Source organism: Nelumbo nucifera, chromosome 7 (genome assembly GCF_055504915.1).
Source record: "Nelumbo nucifera cultivar China Antique chromosome 7, China Antique-T2T, whole genome shotgun sequence".
Classification (NCBI taxonomy): Eukaryota; Viridiplantae; Streptophyta; class Magnoliopsida; order Proteales; family Nelumbonaceae; genus Nelumbo; species Nelumbo nucifera.
This window is the reverse complement of record NC_142655.1, coordinates 58,586,059-58,609,856: the sequence shown is the minus strand read 5'-3', so window position 1 is coordinate 58,609,856 and position 23,798 is coordinate 58,586,059. Positions and strand designations below refer to the sequence as shown.

Below are 23,798 nucleotides of genomic sequence, written 5' to 3'. Positions count from 1 at the left end.
GATACGCCTTGGATACGCATGTGTATCGCAGAAAAACTAAGATACACATAGATACGCTTGGAAACACTATAAATACTTTAATAAATCATAAAAATACATCAATAACACTAAATATAAGACCTTAATGAGGTGTATATACACTAAGGGCATGTTCATTTGCTCTGAAGTCTGACATCTGAAAGTGTAATAATTACATTAAGAGGTATATTGGTATTAGTGAACTTTTCTTTCCTCTGAACTCTAAATGTAGATAATGTTGTTCTGAATTCTAAAAAATGTCAAATGTCCAATTTAACCGCATATAAGAGAATTTTTATTTATCTATATTATTCAATGAATAAACAATATTAAAAAATATTATAATAAATATTACCTAATATTAATTATTAATAGTAATTAATTTATGATAATTAATAATAATCAATAAAAAATTAATGATTATTCATTAATTATAAATTAATAATTAATTATTTTATGATCAATTAATACTTATTATTAATAATTAATATTTATTATTAACAATTAATTAACTATTATTAATAATAATTGATTAATTAATTAATAATAAGTAATAATAATAATTAATTATTACTTAATTATGAAGTACTATTATTAATTAATTAATGAAATATTACTATTAATTAACAATTAATTAGTAATTAATACTTAATATTAATAATTCATAATCAGTTAATAATTAATTCATTAATTAATAAGTTAATTAAGCTATGGGTCTTCATATGAGATGTTAATTGGTGGTGGGTCCCATGGGTCTTCATATGAGATGTTATAAGTTAATTTTGCATTAGAGGGGCAATATGGGTAAAATACATTAAAATAATGACGTGATTCATTTGTACTTGAGCTATCATTAGGTTTTAGTGTTAAGAGCCACCAAACACCTCTTTAGCGCTGAAAGTGGTATGAAACCACTTCAGCGTTAATAGATCAGAGGCACCGAACAGGGCCTAAATTAATATATTTTAATGGTTTTATGAAGAAATATATTGTAGTTAATTATAATTTCATTAAAAATCCTATGCTTAACTATAATTTATAAATTATAATTCTAAAGTTTTAATGTTTTATAGGATGGGAAAAACCCAACTCTCCTATCCAACCATAAAACATGCATTGGCACAACTTTTAAGTGAAAATATAATCAATAATTATTTATTATTTATTTTCAAAAATTATAAAAAATAAATAAACATTATATAATATATTCAAAAAATAGTTATTAAAGAAGAAATTTCAATTGATTTGTGGATACAATAGATCATCCATAGAATTATAATATATTCAATCATTGTGATCAAATGATAAAATATAATTAATTAATTAATTATTTTTTTAATTCTAAAAATAAAAAAATAAAAAAAATAATTATTAAATAAGAAATTTCAATTGGTTTGTGGATATGATAGATCATCCATCGAATTATAATATATTCAATTTTTGTGATCAAGTGATAAAATATAATTGATTATTATTTATTTTTAATTCTAAAAATATAAAAAAATACTAAAGAAGAAATTTCAATTGCTCTATGGATATGATTGATAAATCCATAGATCTAAAACATATTTAGTCTTTATAGGCAGAGAAAAATTACATTTTCAAAATTTTTTATTAATTTATATTAACCCAAATATCTTCATGAAATTTCCATCAATTTATTAATAACACAAAAAAAATTATGATTTTGAATGTAAGAAATGTAGATCAACATAAATTTAAACATTCAAGAAAAAAGAAATCACAAGATATTATAGAAAATTCAAAATACTTACCTATCTTTGCCATATTTTTTCAAAATTTGAAAAATTTTCAAAAAAATTAACGATTCACACTTGTTTCATGCAAATTTTGCAAATCTAGCACTCTAGGAATGGGGTTTGGAGTTTTAGTCATTTGGGGGTGAAATGAGGCTTATTTCAAAGAAAAGAAGCTTGGTTTTCCTCTTTATTTTTTTTTTTAGTTTTTGGTCGTATCTTTTTCGTCGACACACTACCAATACGCCCCCGATTTGCCCCAATACAGTCTGATACATGTCTAATATGCATTAAAAAAATATGAGACGTCCAATTTTCATGTGTATCTTGTATTAGTTTTTCAAAGATACAATATGATACGCCCCATATCGGGCGTATCATATCAAAATTTTAAATTTGCTCCTTCCAAACTCAGCCTAGTTTCTTTTGCAATTTCTCCCCTTTCTACAACTTCGTGTTTGTGTATACTATGATGACTTATTTCTTCCCATAGAATCTCAAGTCAGTACTAAAATAACTTAAGATTTTCTAATATTTAACTTTATGGTTTATTAGTAATATTAGATTGCATTTTGCAAAAGTTGTAACCTTCATAACGATGAGGTGAATGTAGGAACAAATCCCTGTTACACAACTTGTTAGGGAAACAACGGTTGTTATGCAGGAGTTCACTCAATCTGGTCCTCTATTACTACATAGTTTCCATTTGTTGCAAGCTTCTACTGAAAAGATTTGTACTCCATTTGTGGAAAGTAAGCTACATAATTTAGTTTTACTCTTTTTGTGATCAATATGTATCAGCCTTAGCTTAGTTTTAAGAAAGTTTCCTTAACCATGTAGAAGTAAATTGGAAACCAATATTTGCTCTTTTACTTCATGATCAAAGTTTTTAGAAATACCGATTTGCTGAATAGCCATCAACCCCTTCACTTATTCTTTGCATTATTATTATTATTATTATTATCTTTTTTCTTAGTTTGAAGCACATAAACATTGCAATGGCCACAATCCTGAAGAATGTGTCAAATATTTTAGTGGCAATTGGAGAATTATATATATATTTAGGAAGCGTTAGAATCAATAAGTGTGGATGGCCATGTCCTTAATGGTACATCATGCCTTTTTCCATTTGCATGAACTGAATCACTTATTATTTTGTATCTCTTAATTGGGATATTTATTTGCTTATAGATGAAAGGATTAAAAAAACGTATGGCTAATCTTGTAGCTCTATGCACTAAATCTTGCAGCTCATGGGTATGTTGGTGCTGATCTTGCAACTCTATGCATTGAATTTGCAGTTTGCTCTTCACTGAATTTGCTATAGAGAAAGATGTGATCGACTTGGAAGATGAAACAATAGATGCTGAGATACTCATCTTCATGGCTGAAACAGTAGATGCTGTGGTCGCCAAGTGGTTTGCATTGGAGGATGTGATACATTATTCGAGATATTTATTTTGTTTTTAAGTCCTTGTAATTTTTATATATCAATTGGATAATGTATTTGAATAATTTGTTTTGGATAGTGTATTTGAACATTTTATTTTGGATATTATAATAATTAGTGTTTAAATTAATAGATTTAAGTAGTTTTAAGTTTTCATGTATCAATTTTCAAGAGTGTATTAAGCATGTATTAAAGTGATGGATAATAAAGTGCATGTGTAAAAAAAGTACTGAAATTAACCTACCATATAAAAAAAACACAGCTCTGAGCCGGTGGTCAACTAATTGCTGGCTTAGCCATAAATAAGGCTATGTGTGGCAATCGGATATGATATAAGCCAGTGGTTTAAACCGTCGCTCGAAAGAGAAGTCATTTTTTGGTAAAACTTTAGCTGACGGTTCAGACTGCCACCTTAAGTAACTAGCATTTTTTGGCAAAATATAAGCCGATGTTCTGAAACGCCGGCACAAATGTCAATTTCAAATCTAGCTGGCGATCTACTTTTATTTGTACCAGCGATTTCCAATGCCAGTTTTTAAAAATATTTATTTATTTTTTACTTTTTCCCAGTGGTGTATAACTATCGGTATTAGGAAGGATAAGCTAACAATTTTGACAAACCGCCGGCAATGGTTAATTCAATGGCCTAAGTTGGTGCCACCTATGCCGGCGGTTTTATGCGGATATTGCAGCAGTCTTTATTTTTGTTGACAGTGGCTATACCGGAGAAGAAAGACTCTTAAGTCAGTGCTGGCGGTCATGAAATTTGTGTCGACGAATCCAGACCGCCAACTAAAGCCTGTTTTTTTTCTTTAGTGCCAAAACCAAAGGCAAATATTCGCTTTATATATTATAGATTATAGTATAAGATATGATTTATTTTATATTGGGATAAATGATAAACAAAGACGGCGTGCTTAGGGGTAATGACACTTTAGCCCCTTGAACTTTGTTTTGAGACATATTTCCAACTTTCCCCTTGTCATTAGCATTGTATCAATTTAACTTTGTGGAGTGTTCCATTAAACATTTTTAAAACCCCAACTACTTTTATGTCATTTTAAGAGACCATTTTACCCTTTTAACTTTGTGGAGTGTTCTAAGAACTTAACTCGCATGTTTTTTTACAACTTTCTTTCAACAAAGTTCAACTTGAGAACACCTTGAGAATGATCAATACCTTGAGAATAATTTGTGCTATAAAATGGTTAGTTTCATCATTTTGACATTTGTTGCTATGAACCCATAAAATCTCGAATGGGAAATTTATTAATTTTACTTTCACCATCAACCCTATTAACAAGCTATGAGGCAAATTAAGGTGTTGGAGATCAGAAGTTCAGGTGCATAAAAGTGTGCAATATTACTTTATTCAAAGACCAACGAGCAAACAACAATCTATCTCCATCGGTAATAGCAGTAGCAGAGTTCCATTTCCGATCAATGACCACAAACTTAGGCCTGTGGCCCGTGCCAGGGGCACACAGGCCATAAACCCTGAACCCAGCCTGGCCTCGGGGGTTGTGTCGTGCTTGCCTCAACAAACATAACCAAGAGGGTTAATTTGGTTTGATCACTTTGATGAGATGGGGTGGGTCGTAGATAACGGTTGGGAGATGTGGTCAATCAGGATTTGTTCCTTATTGGAACATCTCCATTAATAAAAACACAAAGTATAGGAGATGTCCCTAAGATCCGGTTGGGACGTGTTGTGAGGTTGGTGGTCTGGAGGGAATTGGGATATACTCCTTTGTCTCAGCCTTGTGTGTTTTTATTCATGGGAGATGTTTCCAAATACATGGTGGGGGTGTTCTGCGAGATCGGTGAAAGATGCCTTTATGAGAAGTAAATTCAGAATCGATGGGAGTAGTGCTTTACAAGAAACAGATCCGTCTGAGTCCCAATTACCTGCCAATAAAATAGGTTCCAACGCTTTACCAACAACATCTGACATGGCACATCTCACACATGACGGATCTTGCTTTTATGGTGGGCCCAAGTTTTTTAAGGAAATGTACGGTGTCGGATCAACTTGCGTTGGTTGTTGGAATGAATTCGGCTTCCGTCAAGGCAACGCCCGTTCTAACACCTCTACAGCCTTCTATTGAGAATATCTCCGTGCTTATAAGTTTTTATTTCATGGAGATATTCCCGATAGAAGGTTGCAAGAGATGTTGGGACGGTGTAAACACGGGGCCTGACCGAAGCCGATTTGGAACTTGTTTTGCTTTTGCTAGCAGGTGATCTCTACTTGCGTTATTCAGAATCAGGACTGCGCCCCTCAATGCCCCACAGCACATCGCAATCTTGTATTAGGAACATCTCCCGATGTGAATTCATCATATCCGTATTTGTCATCGAGAGATGTTCCCGCCCTCTAGTGCGGGGCAGATCTGAACTCGTTACCTCAGTGACGTTGTAGATCCGCTTGTTTGGACTGGGCCAATAAGGTAGCGCGGAAGGACATTCGGCATTCGTCCTTTGTTGAAACTTGAAAGAGCGAAGGAGAAAATTTGATAGACATAAACCCAGAGCCTAGAGTAGAATAGTTCACTCTCTCATTTTATTTGATGCCCTGTTGTGTGATGCTGTGTTGCAGACTGGTTAAAAATAGAACAAAATGAGCGGGAGCCTGAGGAGTATGTTGATAGCGGCGGCCATAAATGGGGTGACGGAAGCGAGGGCGAGGATATTCGGGCACGTGCTGAACCCGACGGGGCAGAGGTCTCCACACAAGGTTCTTCGGAAGAAGCTCATTGGCGAGAAGGTGGCTCAGTGGTACCCCTATGATATCAAGAAGGACGACCCCCTCGTCATGGCCCGCCAAGAACAAGAGTCAGTAGTTTATTCCTCTAGTTTTTCTAGTACTTCGTTTCTCTTTATTGATGGGTTTCTAGTGATCTCTCTCCCTTTCGCGCGCACAAACATTCATTTACATTATGTCCACCAACCGTTTGTTTATGTGTCTCTGTTGTCTCCCTTGAAGGTTTTCTTTCTTTCCTTTTTTTAGGGTGTGTGAGTGGTAATGTTAGGCATGGATAACGTTCTGTTCTTATTTTTGTGTTTATTATTTAAGCCCTCCTTGTGGACCTCATAATAGTCTGTTTTGTTCAATTTTTGAAAATTTATACACTAAAATCGTACTCATTCACTATAAAATTGTAGCAAAAGGGTGAATTTCAGATTTTGAAGAGAAAAGATAAGGTTATAAATGATGACCTTAAATGTGCTCTTGCAAAGAGAATGAATAGTTATATTAATAGATAAGCTGGTATTTAATATATTATTTTCCTAAAGGGCAAGGATTATCTATTAGTATCAAGAGCAACTTCTCCTTTGCTAACTGTTACCCTAGTTTATTCATTGTTTCATTTATTTTCAGTCCCATTGACTGTTTATTTATGTCCTTGGTGAAGTTCTTTTTTATGCTCATGTCATATTAGGCATGGATGTTACCTAAAGTCTAAATGTAGTGATATCAAAATAACACCTAACTAGGAGAATATTGGTTGGACAAAATTACAAAGTCATGTTTCCATGGTAACTTAATTTTTGAAGTGGAGGAACCTATATCTAAGATTAGATTAGTGAGGTCAATGTGGAAGGCCCAATTAATGGTGAGGGAATCATTAACAAGGGGGTGGATGCTCAGTTGTTACCTTCATTCTGATGGAGGATGGAGCTTGTACACATGGATATCTTCTCCTACCCCAAACACACACACACACACAAATTAACTATTGTCATGCTAAAGGAGTTCTTAGAAGAAGCTGTTTTATAATTATCAAGTATTGAAGATGAAATCATGGATGTGAAACATAGTCCTGAGGATAATGGTGAGAAAGAAAGAAACCTTGAAGCATCAGATTAGTATGCAAGTCACATATAGAAAAAGGAGTGCATGTGCAGCTAGGTATATTAAGATTTTCTTATCAAATTTCTCAAGTATATTCATCTCAAGAAGGGGTTTTCTCCATACAGTGTTATGCGTGGATAATATCAATTTTAGCATCTTGATTACCCATTTGCAGTTTACAGATGATATCTTGGTTTTTTGTGATGGAGATTGTAGAGATAGGGTGGAAAATCTGAAGTTGGTGGTGAATCTTTTCAAGAGATTGTCCAATTTGAGGATTAACTGGTTTAAGAGTTTAATAGCTGAAATCAACATAGAAGAAGATGACTTGAGGGCTATGGCAGATTGTTTAGGTTGTGAGAGGGGAGAGTGGCCTATAAAATACTTAGGGTTACTCTTAGGTGACAATCCTAGATCTGCTAGTTTTTGGACCCTAGTGGTGGAGAGGGTGGAGAAGAGATTAACTGGGTGGAAGAGGAACTACATTTCGCTGGGGGTGAGGCTAACTCTTCATGTTGGGTATGATCTGGCTTTGGGTCAAAAAGTTAGGTTTTGGGAGGATATATGGATTGTGGATATCCCTCTAGGGGAGAGCTTCCCTTCACTTTTTGCTCTTTCCAGTCTTAAGGGTAAACCTGTGTCTGATTTGTTTGTCCAGCACTCTCTTCCTTCAGGGCTGAACTGGAACTTAGGTTTCACTAGAAAACTCTAGGAATTTGAAATTCCTGGTGTGTCTGAACTATTAGGTTTTCTGAATTTAGTGGTCCTGGGAGAAGATGGCTTGGATTCTAGGGTTTGTGGCCATAATTCTAATGGTTTGTTTTCTTGCAAGTCTTTCTTTAATTCCTTGGTAGCCACCTCCCTTTCTCTTTTCCTGGTCAAGGAAGTTTGGTGTTTTCCTATCTCCCCCAAAAATCAGTGCTTTCTATTGGGAAGTATTTCAATGGCTGTATTAATACCTTTGACTTGCTTCAAAGAAAAAGACCAAATTGTTGTTTGTCCCCTAGTTGGTGCTTCCTTTGTAAGTTAAATGGTGAGACTGTTTTTTTTTTATTGGAAACGGTAACTTCATTAATACAAAATTAAGTACAATAGTCAACCCCTAAAAAGGGTGTTGATCCCCAAGTACTCTCTATTACAAAATTGCCTGGAAAATACTCTCCCTCACATTCCCTTGTTTTGCCAATGTATCAGCTAAACCATTAGCTGATCTCCTTGTCCATTTGAAGCAAGTACCAATCTCCCTTGTTATATTGAGAATTTCCCTTATGGGCTGTCTATAAATCCAGGCTCCAAACTTGCCTGATTGCAGCCAATCGATTAGCAATTTAGAGTCTCCCTCTATCTCAATTTGGTGTAATAACTCCAATTGTTTGGCATATCTTACACCTTGAAGCAAAGCCATCACCTTCGCTCTCAATGAGTCCCCACTCCTATTGGCCCCGAAAACATAGCCACAATTCTGCCATTTCCATCTCTGAATACTCCTCCTATACCTGACAGGCCCGAGTTACCTCTAGAGCTACCATCAAAGTTCAGTTTCATTCTTTGTTGTGTTGGTGGGGACCACAGTTCCTATACAGTAGGTTTTGTGGAAGTTTTAGATGCCACCACTCCCTAATTCCTGTATATGTCCCTGGCTGAGAAACCTTTAAACAGATCCAGTATTTTCAACCATTGAATAGTCATAATGGCTATTCTTTCTATTTCCCCCTTGGTTTTTCCACTCCTTTAAAGATCCTATTGTTTCTTTCTTCCTAGACAGACCATAGGATAGCTGCTTTTGTGGCTCTCGATATTAATCTCCACGCCTCTTCAGTTGCTTGAAAAAGCTTGTGTCAAAAAGGCTTATCACGTCTGGGGGAGGTGTCCACTTGCAAGGTTGCAACTTGCAACCAAAGATAGAAGAGAACCAGGTCCAAATAAAGCACACAAATGGACAAGAAATTAATAGGTGTGTGATCGTCTCACCAGAACTCAAGTAGAGGCTACAAACATGGGGTGACAAGCAAAAATTTGGCCTTTTTCTTTGCAACACATCTAGAGTATTGATTTTTTGGAGAATCACCTTCCAGCAAAAAGTCTGAAACTTCTCTTAGATTGTTTACCTCTTTTTTAGTCTCCTGTCCTTGTGTTAACTTTATTTGGAATTGGTTTTCTTCTCTTTTTGGATGCAGATGGTGCTTTGGATTTTGGGGAGATGTACTAGAACAGTGGTGCTTTGGATAGCTTGGGAGAAAAGGAACTCAAGAATTTTTGAAGATAAAGAAGTAAGGAAGCTTTGGTAGAAGTTATAACTCTAAGAGTGGCCCATTGAGCTAAAAGTCTGAAACTTCTCTTAGATTTTAAAGTTGAGGACTTCTTCAGGTCTTGGGGTGTAATTGTTGCATCATCTTCCAGAACACAGAAAATAGTTGAGGAGTGGTCACCCCTAAATTGTGGCTGGAAGAAACTGAATTTTGATGGAAGTTGTGTGGGCAATCCGGGCTCCTTAGGAATAGGAGGGGTCATTAAGGATGAAAAAGGAAATATCGTAGCCTTATACTTGGGACCAGCTGAACACGGTGATGTGGTTAGATCAGAGCTATTGGCTGCAGTATATAGGGTTGAGAAGGCCAAACATTTGGGTATTGATAGAGTGATCATTAAAGGTGATTCAAGAGCTATTGTGAAATGGATGGAGAAGGGGGAAGGGGTGTCATGACATGTAAGAAATGAACTCAGGTGATTTAAATGGCTGTCAAAAGGCATGACAATCTAAGTTAAATGGGTTAGGAGAACTGCCAACAGGTTGGCAGATGGTTTAGCTGAGCAAGGGGTACAAAGAACTTCCTTGTTTTGGGCTCAATTGTAATTCTTGGGTTGGGTCAGATTTTCTGAAGCTGTTTTTTCTCCTTTTTCCACAACCTCTTGTTGTAATTATTTTCTCTATTTTTAATGAAATCATTTATGTCTTGCTGATAAAAAAAGAAAGAGGTGACCAATCATGTGGTATTCATCACAGTTTACAGGGTGCTTTGATTTGTCAAATTTCTTTCGGTACCATGTCTTTCCAGTATCATAAATTTTCTCTATATAAAATATATTCAAAGTGAAAATATGGAAGTGAAAGCAAGAATATGTGAATTGTACCAAAGTGCTTCAAGCACTCAACAACTTGAGCATGTGAAACTTTCAATTCATTTATTCATCTCCTAGTTGCAGTTCTTCATGTGGCTAGTATGATGTCAAACATCTTGCATTCTGTATCGTTTGGAGATCAGCCCTTTGCCTCTGTAAAGGCCCCTTAAGGCAAGCCCAAACAAGTCATTGCAGGGGTTTGGGTAGTGCCACTGACAAATTTTTGTCTATATATATAAAGAGATTGGTTTTGTGATTTTAGTTGCAGTCCATTCTGTTTCTACGATTAGGAATCAGATATTAGTTATATTGTTGTTGTTTCTTAGTAGAAAATTTTCTATTTGAGATCCTATTTGCGAGGCTTCAAGTTTTTGAAAAGTTTTTGCTTTTATTTATTTTAAAAGTAAATAGACCATTAAAATAGTGTACAAACAACAACAAAAGGTTATTAAGAAGTTGATAAATGATTAGAAAAGTGTGAATCCACAGAAACACTGTACTATGTGACTATGTTTTTTTTTGATCAATAACAGAATGCTTTATTAGATTATAAAAATTGTGAAACTTTAAGTACAAGAAAGGGGAGATAAAATATCTTAACTCCCCCACAACAGAGAACAAGAAAGAAAGCTAAAAAATGGCCCAAAACATAGAATCCTTAAGCACCCCTTGCTTGGCTAACCCATCAGCCATGGAATTAGCACTTCTCTTCACCCAGCTGTACTTCACCTCAATATCCCTGCTCAACCATTTAAATTTTTTCTTTTCATTTCTGTAGCTCTACAAACCATTGATGTCTTCCTTCAACCACCTAATTACCTCCTCTGAGTCCCCTTCAATGACCAAGCACCGAATATTTAACTCTCTTGCTCTTTTGATTCCTTCCAGAGCTGCTAAAATCTCTGCCTTAAGAGAGTCACACTCTCCAATAGGGCCAGAGAACATAGCATTAATAATCCCAGCCTCATTTCTGAAAACTCCCCCAATCCCAGAAGGCCCAGGATTCCTTAAGCTACAACCATCAAAATTCAGTTTCATGAATCCTGAAGGAGGGGGGGATCAAGAAGGTCTAGAGGTCCTTTTGCACTGAGCCGAGGTAGCAATTTCTTTCCACTTTCTCAAAAGATCAGCCATGGAGAAATCTGAAAAAAGCTCCAAAGATTTCAGCCAGTGACTAACCCTTAAGTGTATCAATTCAGTTAAATTCTCCATAGATCTTTCTTTGTCTGAAAAAAGTCTAGAGTTCCTCTCTTCCCATACGGACCAGCACACAGCTGCTCTAATGCTTCTCCACATGATCTTCCCTCTTTTCTTAGGCCATCTAGAGAATGAGGGAGAGAACAAGCTTTGCAAACTCACGGGGGGATTCCAAGTGCATCCAAACAAGGATGAAGCCCATTCCCAAATAGTCTTAGTAACCAGACAAGTAACCATAAGGTGGTAAGTCGTTTCCCCATTAGCTTTACAAAGAACATCCCTATTGGGAAGTAAGCAAGAATTAGGTCTCTTTCTTTGAAGCAAGTCGATTGTGTTTATTCTTTCCAGGAAAGTTTCCCAGCAAAAACTACCAACACAAGGAGGAATGGGTTTACTCCAAATCTCATTAACAGGGAAGGAAAGGCCAGAGGGAGCAGGAGGATGGACCAAGGTCTCAAAAAGCGATGCACAGAAGAAGGAACCATTGGAGGATGGGGTCCAAATTCATGGAGTCATCCTGACTCGGGTCCAAGAAAACATTTTCAAAGGTGGCTAGTAAGGATGACAGGCAGCCCAAATCCGTATCCCTTATTGTTCTCCTCAACCCTAGATTCCATCCATAATCGGAATTAGAACAAGAAGGAACTAAGAAAGAAGAAATGGGTTCATTCTTCAGATCTGACAAAGCATATAAAGAAGGAAATTGGTCCATCAGAGATGAGACCCACACCCAGGGCTGCTCCCAGAATTTTACGAGATTACCAGAGTTCAGATCATACCTTATCCAAGGGGAGAAAATCGGAAGCAAATCATGAATGGCTTTCCAAGGAGAAGCAACTGTAGTCCTTGCCAAGATTGGATCCCAGTCATTGTCTTCCAGCCTATGTATACTAGCCACAATCTTCGTCCAAAGTTTGTCCCTTTCCATTGGAAACCTCCATAACCATTTCCCCAACAATGCCGTTTCTTTTCCTGATATTCCCAATCCCAAGCCCTCCTAACTGCTTGCTTCTAGTTACCACCTTCCAACTCACTCTATGGTCTTTCTTCTCCTCTCCTGGTTCCCACAAGAAATCCCTCATTAACTTTTCCACTCTACTTGAGACCTTTGCGGGAATCTTAAACACTAACAAAATGTAAACAGGAAGTTTAGCTAGGGTAGACCTAATCAAAGTGATTCTCCCCCCTAGAGAGATAATTTTTCCTCCATGAGGCAAGCCTTTTCTCAAATCTTTCCAGAATCGGGTTCTAGAAGCTGTCCTTCATGGGATTATCTCCTAAGGGGAGACCCAAATAAGTTAATGGCCTATCCGGAATTGCACACCCTAATAACCCTGCATATTCACTTTTCTCTCCTCCAAGTATCACTCCCACCAAACAGCTCTTATCAAAGTTCACTTTTAGATTGGACATCTGCTCAAATAATTGTATGGCCAATTTCAGGTTTCCTATCCAATTTATGTCCCTCTTCACAGAAAAGAATTGTGTCGTCTGCGAATTGCAAGTGTGTTAGTGGTACTTGCTCCCTTCCTATTCTCCACCCTTCTACTAAGTTCCTCGCATTAGCTTTATGAATCAGTCTCCCCAAAACATTTGCAACCAGAGTGAATAGGAAGGGGGAGAGTGGGTCTCCTTGTCTTACTCCCCTCAAGGTAGGAAAGAAATCCCTTACAACTCCATTCACCAAGATTGAATAGTGGCAGCTCCTAACACAACCCCAAATCCATTTACACCATCTGTTTCCAAACCCAAAGCTCTTCATCACCTCCAACAGGAAAGACCAATCAACTAGGTCATAGGCCTTTTTTAAATCTAGTTTGCAAACCACACCCTTCTTCTTGGACTTCCTGAAAACTTCCAAACTCTCATTTGCAATCAAGATTTGATCAGTGATCTGCCTCCCCTTCACAAAAGCTCCTTGATTGGGTGCAATAATAGAAGGAAGAACTTTCTTTATCCTTAGAGACAACACTTTTGCAATTATCTTATACAAACTATGCACCAAATTGATAGGTCTAAAATCCTTTGGTTGTGAAGCCTCTTTCTTCTTTGGGATCAAAGCAATAAAAGTAGAGTTTAAGCCTCGATTAATTATTCCCCTCCTGTGAAATTCCTCAAAGACTCGCATAATATCCTGATTCACAGTATCCCTACAATCCTGATAAAAAGCCATTGTTAATCCATCGGGGCCTAGAGCTTTTGTCCTATCCATCATAAATACTACCTCTTTGATCTCCTTTATATCAAAAACCTTCTCTAACCCCTCTCTATCCGCTACACTTAGAGTAGGCCAATCCAGCCCTTCCAACCAAAACCTCTCATTTACCGGCCTTCTAAAAATAGATTTAAAATGATTTGCAAAGGCCTCTGCTATTTCTGCTTGGTGGGAAATGACTTCACCTTCAACTTCCAATTTTGAAATGAAGTTCTTCCTTCTTCTACTATTTGCCAAAGAATGGGAAAACCTCGTGTTTTTGTCTCCCTCCTTTAACCATTTGCACCTAGATTTCTGTCTCCAACTTATTTCCTCCTGGAGCAAAAGGTCTTCCATCTGCCTCCTCACACCCCACCTCAACTCTCTGTTTTCCTCTCCAAAGTAACCCCTTACTTCAAATCCAAGTCCTCTAACTGTTCCAACAAAGTCTGCTTTTTCTTCTCCAATCTTCCAGACTCCAGCCGGTTCCACTCCTTTATCTTGGATTTTAGAAATTGAAGCTTCTTGTGGAATTTCATGCCCTCCCACTCTATTGATAGATTACATTGCTCCCACCAGTCTCTGATTTTCTCAATGAATCCCGAATGAGCTAGCCACATGTTCTCAAACCTAAAGGGGGTAGGTCCATCTTCTCTTAATTCCTCCTTACACATCACTATGGGCCAGTGGTCTGAGGTAAGTCTAGGGAGGGCTCTAGAAGTTAGATTCCCCCAATGCTCTTCCTAATCTGTTGAAAACAAGAATCTATCTAGCTTGGAGCAAATCGGCCTAGATTGTAGGTTGGACCAAGTGAAATTGTGACTTAGAAGAGGGATTTCTTTAAGCTCAAAGGTGTCCAGAAACTGATTGAAATTCCTCATGCTTGTAGTCACCCTCTGACTCGGATTGTTAGTTTCCTCTTTGAACCTCACCACATTAAAATCCCCTCCCACGCACCAGGGTCCTTCCCAGAGGCCCCTAATATCACTCAACTCTTCCCACAATTTCTTTCTTTGCCTGTAGTCGTTGGGGCCATATACATTTGTTAAGACCCATTCGAAACCATCTACCACCTGCTTGAACTTCACAGATACCGAGTGATCTCCTATTAATTCCTCGACCCTTACAACCACATCTTCTTTCCACAAAGTTACAATCCCACCTGAATCTCCCCATGATGGAGCAGTCGCCCACCTTATCCCCCTTGACCTCCACATACCTCTTGCCCATCTATTGTCGAAATCAGATCTCTTGGATTCTTGAATTAACACCACGTCTGGGTCAAACTTCTTAATCACCTCTTTGATAGTTGCTCTCTTCCTCGCACTACCCATCCCCCTTACATTCCAGCTTAGGATCTGCATTTCAAATTTAGGCTTCAACCCTAACCCACCAGAGATTTATTTAGTCCCTTTCCTTCTCTCCCCTTTCACTCCAAACTTCTTATCCCCCTCAATATCTCTCCTTAACCTCTCAACTTCACTCAGTTTTCTTCTTTTAATCTTATTCTCCTCCTTTTTTTGTAGAAAGGCTTTTAGGTCATTTGGGTTCTTAAGTTTACACCCTAGCTTGCCAACAAATTCTGCTATTGAGTCCTCCTTACTAGCCTCCCCTCTTTTAATATCTTTGTGCTCTCCACTCCTAGCCATCTCCTCAACTCTGCCCTCAGCCTCCCTACTATAAGCCAATTTTGTCCTAGTTGTAGCCTTCCTCCATAATTCATTTATTTCAACTGCTCCCATTATACTATCAATGATTCCCCAAATTCTTTTATCCCTGCAAGTTTCCTCCACCCTCATCTCCCCTTCCAACACCCCCCAAAAACTTCGTGTGGTCTTCTGACTATGGGCTTCAGATTCTGAACTGGGGAGGGAATCTGGAGCAAGGGACACAACAACCTCATCAGTAGAAAAAATTGAATTTACAGAGTTGACAGATTTACCTGAAACCGACCGGGAGTTTAGAGCGAAATGCAAGGGAGGACAGGTGGAAGCCAAACCCAGTGAAGAGAAATTGGAGTTTTCTGTCTCGTTTTGGAGGGAAACATTCCCCGTCATTTGGTTTACACATAGGCTGCTTCTCTTACCCGATTGTTTACCTCTCAGAGGTGTATCCTCGTTCAGTTTTGGGTTAACAAGATCTGCCACCATCTTGGTTTCTTGCCTGGCCCCAAGACTTGGTGAAGGCTTATTCCCTTGTGGGCATTGCAATTGCTACCCGTCGGTTTGACTAGCGCTGTTGGCTAATACTGACTTTTCCTTCCGATCCGCCACAAACTCCACTTGTGCGCACTCCCAATCTCCCAGAAAGAGACCCATCAGATTTAGAGTCTCCCTGTTTTGATCTTCTTGGAGTTCATCGTCTTCCAAACTCCCTTGAAATTTCTTTTGAACTCGCCTCCTCATCTTCACTTTCGGAACTGCACCTTAACCAACCCTTATCTTCCTCCTCCCTTTCTGTTTCAGAGGTGTATCCTCGTTCAGTTTTGGGTTAACAAGATCTGCCACCATCTTGGTTTCTTGCCTGGCCCCAAGACTTGGTGAAGGCTTATCCCCTTGTGGGCATTGCAATTGCTACCCGTCGGTTTGACCAGTGCTGTTGGCTAACACTGACTTCTCCTTCCGATCCGCCACAAACTCCACTTGTGCGCACTCCCAATCTCCCAGAAAGAGACCCATCAGATTTAGAGTCTCCCTGTTTTGATCTCCTTGGAGTTCATCGTCTTCCAAACACCCTTTGCTTGAAATTTCTTCTAAACTCGCCTCCTCATCTTCACTTTCGGAACTGCACCTTAACCAACCCTTATCTTCATCCTCCCTTTCTGTTCTGTCCCTCAGGTATCGTGGATTAGGGTGATCTACTGCAAGAGAGAGCTGTTCATCGACCTCCCGCCGAGAGACCCAACTCAGAGGCTTAGTCCCAGCTTCTATTCGCCGCCCCTGAACCTGGTTCGTTTCAGACGCACTAGATTTGGAAGATGATAGATGGTAAGTCTCGTCTACCATCTCCCTCTCCTTAACCCGACCCATGTGACAACTTAAACTGTCACGTGGCTCACTTAAAGTCTTCAAAGGTCTAAAGGCTGGGCTGCCCTTACTTCCAGCCGGTTCAGATAAAGCTCCTCTCCTGGCCATGTCAGCGAAAGAAGGGCCACCATTAATAAAAGTCTTTAATTCAAAAATATTTGAAATTATTGCCTTAAATGGAGCATTTCGGGACTGATTAACCCCCTGCGACTGTTCCTCTTCCATTTTCACACTGCCAAACTTCCCCTTCTCCATCCCTTGCTGGCCACGTGTCCTCCACCCTGCCACTTCACCATCGTCCCCTACCTCCATTCGTTTTCCCTAAAGCGTTGCTTCAACTTTAGAAGCAAGCCAAATCTTGTACCAGGCGCCACCAGAGAGGATTTCCATCGAGCGGGGCACGTTCTCCGGCTTTATGCCTGCGACCTTGATCTCCACAGCCCGTAGGTTCCTCTGGTTTTGTTCCAGCAAAACACCACCTAAAGCTCTTGTGATTTTTCCCAGAATCGTTTCATTCCAGAGGTTGAAGGGAAGCCCTAACAGTTTAATGGAGAAATTGCCTTCTTCCGGATCGACTTCATTACATATTGGGACCCAGTTTTGAATCTGTATCAGCCAATCCTCATCTCTTACCGTGCTGAGACTCAACTTCTCATCGCCCACGTCAAGGATTGCTTTCTTCTCAGAAAACGGCAAAGGAATATGTTGAAAGTGTTAAAATAATTGATTTTATGTTTGTTAGGGTCTGTTTGGCTGATTAAAGCCTTTTTTATTTTAATCTATTATTGTACTATCACTTAGTAGGGGCACAAGGGTCATTTCCCTTCTTATTTTTTTGCCCTATATATTATAATGAAGCTGGCACCGCCAGTATTGTTCCATTGCGTCAACACTTCTTCCTTCCTTCTCTTCTCTTCTCTCCTCTTCTCTTCTCTTCTCTTCTCTTCTCTTTGCTGTAACCTTCAATCAGATTTACTGCCAAGATGGTATCAGAGCGTGGCCATTGAATCTGGGCGATCAAGTGTCTTCTCCAAGCTGCTGAATCTGAGCGGAACAGAGGAGTACATCTAGGTTGTTCGAATCAGACCTGCAACTGGTACTGCCCCATTTTTTTTTTTCTTTTCTTTTCTTCTCTTCCCTTGGTCGTGTACCAAGAGGAAAACAAATGGACCTGAACCACTGAATGTTGGCACACCCTTGTGAGGTGTTTCCTCTGTTTGTTTTGGATCGTGTGATCCTGTACCTATGAAAGGCTGCTATAGGTCACGTATGACCTGTTTTCTCTACTTGTTGGCTTGATGCCTTGTGCGTAAGGATCTCCCCTTGTGATTATTGTTTGTAGACCTGCTGAGAAAACTAGTAGGCTGGGATTGTACTCCGTACAGGTCTGAAAATCAGATCTGTCGTCTTGTTTATTTTGGAAATTGGTGCTTGTCTTGTGCTCAGATTAAGTCCAAAAACTGCAGTGTGGGTGGACTAATCACTTGTTGTGCGTGGAGTTTCTGTTCTGATATAAGGAGGGATCTTAAGTTGAAGTTTTTTGATAAAAAAATTGTGTTGACCATGTCTTCTAAGAATTCTGCTACTTCAGGGATTTCTGGAAATCAAAATGGGGTAAGTGGGAGAATGGATATGAGTTTCCCCATGGCTGTCATTCCCTTTGATGGTTTGAATTACCTTGAATGGTCTAGGGGAATAAAACTCTACATCACTGTTAGGGGAAAAATAGGATATGTCAATGGGAAAGTGAAGGAACCGAAGAGCGGAAGTGCTGAATATGATAGACGGAACCAAGAAAATAGTCTGGTGATGTCTTGGCTCTTGGTTTGCATGCTGCCACAGGTGAGAAAAACTTTAATGTGGGCTGAAACTGCTTGTGATGGGAACAAGCAAAGTCCACCTATTCAGAGCAAAAACACTATGCCAAGATATACCAACTGCAAGTTGAATCGTCCACTTGTAAGTAGGGAGAAAGGAGTCTCTCGGTGTACTATTCGGATCTGACATCGATATGAAAAGAACTTGATCATTATCAAAATGTTAACTGGAAGTGTGATGAGGATGTAAAGGCATACAAATCACTTGTATCTCAGCAACGGGTATTTGCCTTCCTCTTGGGGCTAAATCCTTCATATGAGTCCATTAGGGTGCAGATCTTGGGAAGTAAAGACTTGTCATCAGTTCAGGAGGTTTATGCCTTGGTTCATGCAGAAGAAAGTAGAAGAAATGTGATGAGTTCTACAGAGGGGGAGCTAGTTGCTCTAGCTGTCCGAGGAAGTTCAGATACTAATGTTGGAGGTGGTTCTAAGAAGGGTGACTCTCAGAAGAGAACAAATGATAAGAGTAAGCTTTGGTGCACTCACTGCCAGAAGGCAAGACACACCAGAGATACCTGCTAGGATCTCCATGGAAAACCTAAATGGGCATAGGATTTGGTAAGAAGTCAACAACTGATCAGGGCAAGAAGCCAAGTCAGCAGAATCAGAAAAGGTATAACTCAGCTAATATGGCATCTCAAGAGACTGGTCCCATGGTAACTCAGGAAAGGCATCCCGGTTATGACCCTAAGGAAGAATCATCAACTCCTTCCGTGACCATTTGGAGTTTATATGGTAGGACTCTTCGCCAGATGGATATTGGTCCTACTCCTTCTACCTCTTTTGCATCTGCTTCAGGTAACACTGCCACTGCCTTCCATGTGTCATCTCGTACCTCTGAGTCCCCTTGGGTAATCGACTTCGAGGCCTCAAACCACATGACCAGTAAGCCAAATTTATTTCAGGCATACAATCTTTTCTCTAGGAGAGATAAGGTGAGACTAGCTGATGGCTCTTTCTCCACCATAGTCGGCCAAGGAACCATTATCTCTCCCACTCGGCCTTACCCTTTCTAACGTACTACATGTTCCTAAATTACCTATAAATCTGCTTTCCATTAGTAGTATTATTCACTCCTTGAACTGTTCAGTTACTTTCTATCCGTCTTCATGTGTGTTTCAGGATTTGGCCTCGGGGAAGATGATTGGTAGAGGAAGCATGGTGAATGGCCTCTACGTGTTGAAGAATAAAGCTGGTCTTGTGGCTATAGTCTTTGAGTTCGTCCAGTGAGAGTCAAGCCTATTTATGGCATAGTCGTCTTGGTCATCTTTCTTTTGAGTCGTTAAAAGTTATGTTTCCAAAGTTGTTTGAGTCTTTGTCAGTGAGTCAGTTGTAGTGTCAGACATGTCAATTGAGTAAACATTGTAGAAGCTCTTTTCCTTTGAGAAATAAAAGATCTGAATTTTTGTTTCATATTGTTTATTCTGATGTTTGGGGCCCTATTACTCTACCTACTGAGGTTGGATATAAGTACTTCATTACTTTGATCGATGATTACTCTAGATACACCTGGGTTTACCCTATGCGATCTAGAGAGGAAGTGCCTAAAATTGTGAAAGACTTTCAATGTGTTATAATTCAGGTCTGCCTTAGAGTTCGGCCTGACTGAGTTCAGTTATGTAGAAGAAGAAAAAGTGATAAAGAAAGAGAGAAAGAGAGAAAGAGAGAAGAGAGAATTCTGGTTCGAACTGAAAGAGTCAACATGACTTCTCTTAGTCGGCCAGTAAGTATTTATATTATTATTAAAACATAACTGAAAAGACCTATGTGCCCTTACTTAAGTTAAGAGCACATGTTTCAACACAACATTACAGATCAACAACATCAATCAAGGTATAAAGACATAAATACCCCTACGCTAACACTCCCCCTCAAGTTGGTGAGTATATATCATATACTCCCAGCTTGTTACATATGTAGTCCACTCTTCCCTGACTCAAGCCTTTTGTAAATAAGTCAGCCCACTGATTTCCTGTATTAACATGTGTAGTGTCTAGTTCTCCATTCAGCACCTTCTCCCTCACAAAGTGACAGTCAACCTCAATGTGCTTGGTTCTTTCATGAAACACTGGATTAGAGGAGATATGAACTGCAGCCTGATTATCACAATAGAGCTTCATTGGAGTGTTAATGCTGTACCCTACTTCCTGTAGAAGGTTCCTTAGCCACACTAATTCACAAGCGGTATGCGCCATAGCCCTATATTTTGCTTCTGCACTACTTGCCACAACCGTCTGCTTCTTACTTTTCCATGTCCCCAGGTTACCTCCTAGAAACGTGCAATAGCCTGTAGTAGACCGCCTATCAGACATAGAATCGGCCCAATCAGCATCAGAATACCCTTCTATTTCAAGTTTTCCCCCACTCTTGTATATCAAACCGCGACTCGGGGCCCCTTCTAGATACTTCACAATTCTCAGAACCGCATTCCAATGAGGAATCAGAGGTTTTTGCATGAACCGGCTTACCACACTAACTACAAATGAGATGCCTGGTCTGGTAATGGTTAGGTAGTTCAGTTTGCCCACAAGTCGTCGCTATCTGCCAGGGTCTTCAAACACTTCACCCATATCACTGCTTAGCTTGGTATTTGTGTCCATGGGTGTTTCAGCTGGTTTGGCACCCAACAAGCCTGTTTCTTCCAGCAAATCAAGCACATACTTCCTCTGGCACAGGTTAATCCCATACTTGGATCTCGCTACCTCTATCCCCAAGAAGTATTTCAATTTACCCAGATCCTTTGTCTGAAAGTGATCTTGCAGATAAGTCTTCAGCCTGTCAATACCAATGTTATCATTCCCAGTAATAACAATATCATCTACATACACCACCAACAGTATTTTTCCTCCCGGAGAGTCATGACTAAATACAAAATGGTCAACTTTGCACTGTTTCATGCCAAACTTCTTTACCACCTCACTGAACCTACCAAACCATGCTCGAGGAGACTGTTTAAGCTCATATATAGCCTTCCTTAGTCTGCACACCTTACCATCCTCCCCCTGAGCAACAAACCCTGGAGGTTGCTCCATGTAGACCTCCTCGAGTAAGTCACCATGCAAAAAGGCATTCTTGATATCAAGCTGATATAGTGGCCACTCATACATGGCTGCAAGAGAGATCACGACACGAAGTGACCCTATCCTAGCAACCGGTGAGAAGGTCTCTGTGTAGTCAATGCCATAGATTTGGGAGTACCCTTTTGCAACTAATCGTGCTTTCAGACGTTCAACACTACCATCAGGCAGATACTTAATCGTGTAAACCCACTTACAACCAATAGCTTGCTTCCCAGGAGGAAGAGCAGTGAGGTCCCAAGTATGATTATGATGAAGGGCTGAGAGTTCTTCTTCCATGGCACGGCACCACCCTAGAGAGGCAAGGGCTTCCTGGACATCTTTAGGAACAATAATTGATGATAACAAGGTAACAAACTGGCGATGGGAAGAGGAAAGGTGAGTAAGAGAAACATAATTAGAAATGGGATGAAGGGTGCAAGTACGTTTACCTTTCCGCAAAGCAATGGGTAGATCAATCTCAGATGCTAAGTGGGGGTCTGGTGCCGGATCCGTCGACGGAGATGTAGCCGGAGGAGTAGTAGCTGGTGCACGTGGGCGATGTGTATACACATGACGGATAGGTGGGCGTTCAACAGGTGGTGGCACCGGAGGCAAGGATTTGGTCACGACTGGAACAAAGGGAGGAGGATCGACAACGGGAAGTGGAAGAGGAGGAGGTGATGAGGAGGAAGAAGCATCACCAAACCCCAAAAAAGAACGGAGTATACTCAAAGAAACTGACATCAGCACACACAAAGGACCGTTGAGAACCAGGATGGTGACACCTATACCCTTTCTGGGTCCGAGAATAGCCAAGGAAGATGCACTTGAGAGAACGGGCATCAAACTTGTCGTTCCCAGGACCCAGATTATGGACAAAACAGACACACCCAAAAACTCTCGGCGTAAGAGGAAATGGAGACAAAGTGGGAAACAAGACCTGAAACGGAGACTGGCCATCAAGGATGAACGTGGGCATCCGATTAATCAGAAAACAAGAGGTAAGCACTGCATCACTCCAAAAAGGTTTGGGAACATGCATGTGATGCATTAGGGATCTTGCTGTTTCAAGGAGATGGCGATTCTTTCTTTCAGCCACCCCGTTTTGTTGTGGGGTGTAGGTACACGAGGTCTGATGTATAATGCCGTGTTGGTCCAGGTATTCCTGAAATGATGAGGATAAATTTTCGCGGCCATTATCAGAACGAAAAACTTTGATGTGGGTACCAAATTGGCTACGAATTTCAGCATAAAATTTTTGAAAAATGGTAAACAATTCACTTCTTTCTTTCATTAAATAAAGCCACGTCATCCTTGAAAAATCATCCACAAAAATGACAAAATATCTGTATCCATTATATGACATTACTTTATAAGGACCCCAAACATCTGAATGAATTAAAGAAAAAGGACTCGACACACGGTTATTAACCCTAGAACTAAAGGGAACACGATGGTGTTTCCCAGACTGACACGACTCACAATCCAAAATAGAAAGCTGACTCAAGGACGGAACTAAGGACTTCAAGACTTTGAGCAACGGATGACCAAATCGGCAGTGCCACTGGAGAGGAGAAAGAGATGACTGGAGAGCTGTTGAAGTTGTACCACCACCACCGTCAAGATAATACAGTCCACCTGCTTCTTGCCCTCCACCAATCTTCATCCCCGTCTTGAGATCTTGAAAGACACACATAGAAGGGTAAAAGGTAATGGAGCAGTTAAGTGATTTGGTCAGCTTATTAACGGACATAAGGTTAAAAGGCAATTTAGGAACATACAGAACTGATGAGAGGGATACAGGATCTAGGTCAACATTACCAACACCACAAATTGAGGATGTGGAACCATTAGCAAGGGTAACAGATTGTGATGTTGAGCAATGAGATAAGGAGGAAAACACACCTGGAGTTCCAGTCATGTGATCGGAGGCTCCAGAGTCAATGATCCAGGGATTGGGTGTAGATGCCAGACAAGCCATACCTGAGTGAGCAAAAGTCGCCATGTTTTACTGTGATTGGATAAACCTCTCATATTCATCACGGGGAACACTCACCATCTCCTTCATGGGACCATCTGTGGATGTAGGAGGCAATTGGTCAGATGAATGATTCTCCTGTCTAAAGCTGAAACTTGAGTCACCGGTCGCGACATGATTGGCCAAGGTTGAGGGAGGACCATGTAAATCATAACAATAGTTGATGGTATGTCCATCCATACCACAATGAGTGCACTTCCTCGGTC

General features: G+C 39.7%; 1 protein-coding gene across 2 annotated transcripts in view; it reads left to right on the top strand.

Annotated features, from left to right (window-relative positions):
* The first annotated feature begins 5,496 nt into the window (after positions 1-5,496).
* LOC104599760 (37S ribosomal protein S27) overlaps positions 5,497-23,798 on the top strand; it is a 49,001-nt gene continuing 30,699 nt past the window's right edge. The window contains exons 1-2 of one of the 2 annotated variants that reach the window (XM_010262450.3): positions 5,497-5,675; positions 5,825-6,060. In XM_010262450.3, coding sequence (XP_010260752.1) covers positions 5,846-6,060 — 215 coding nt within the window. In that variant the 5' untranslated portion in view covers positions 5,497-5,675; positions 5,825-5,845. The other variant, XM_088891758.1, reaches the window with a different exon arrangement.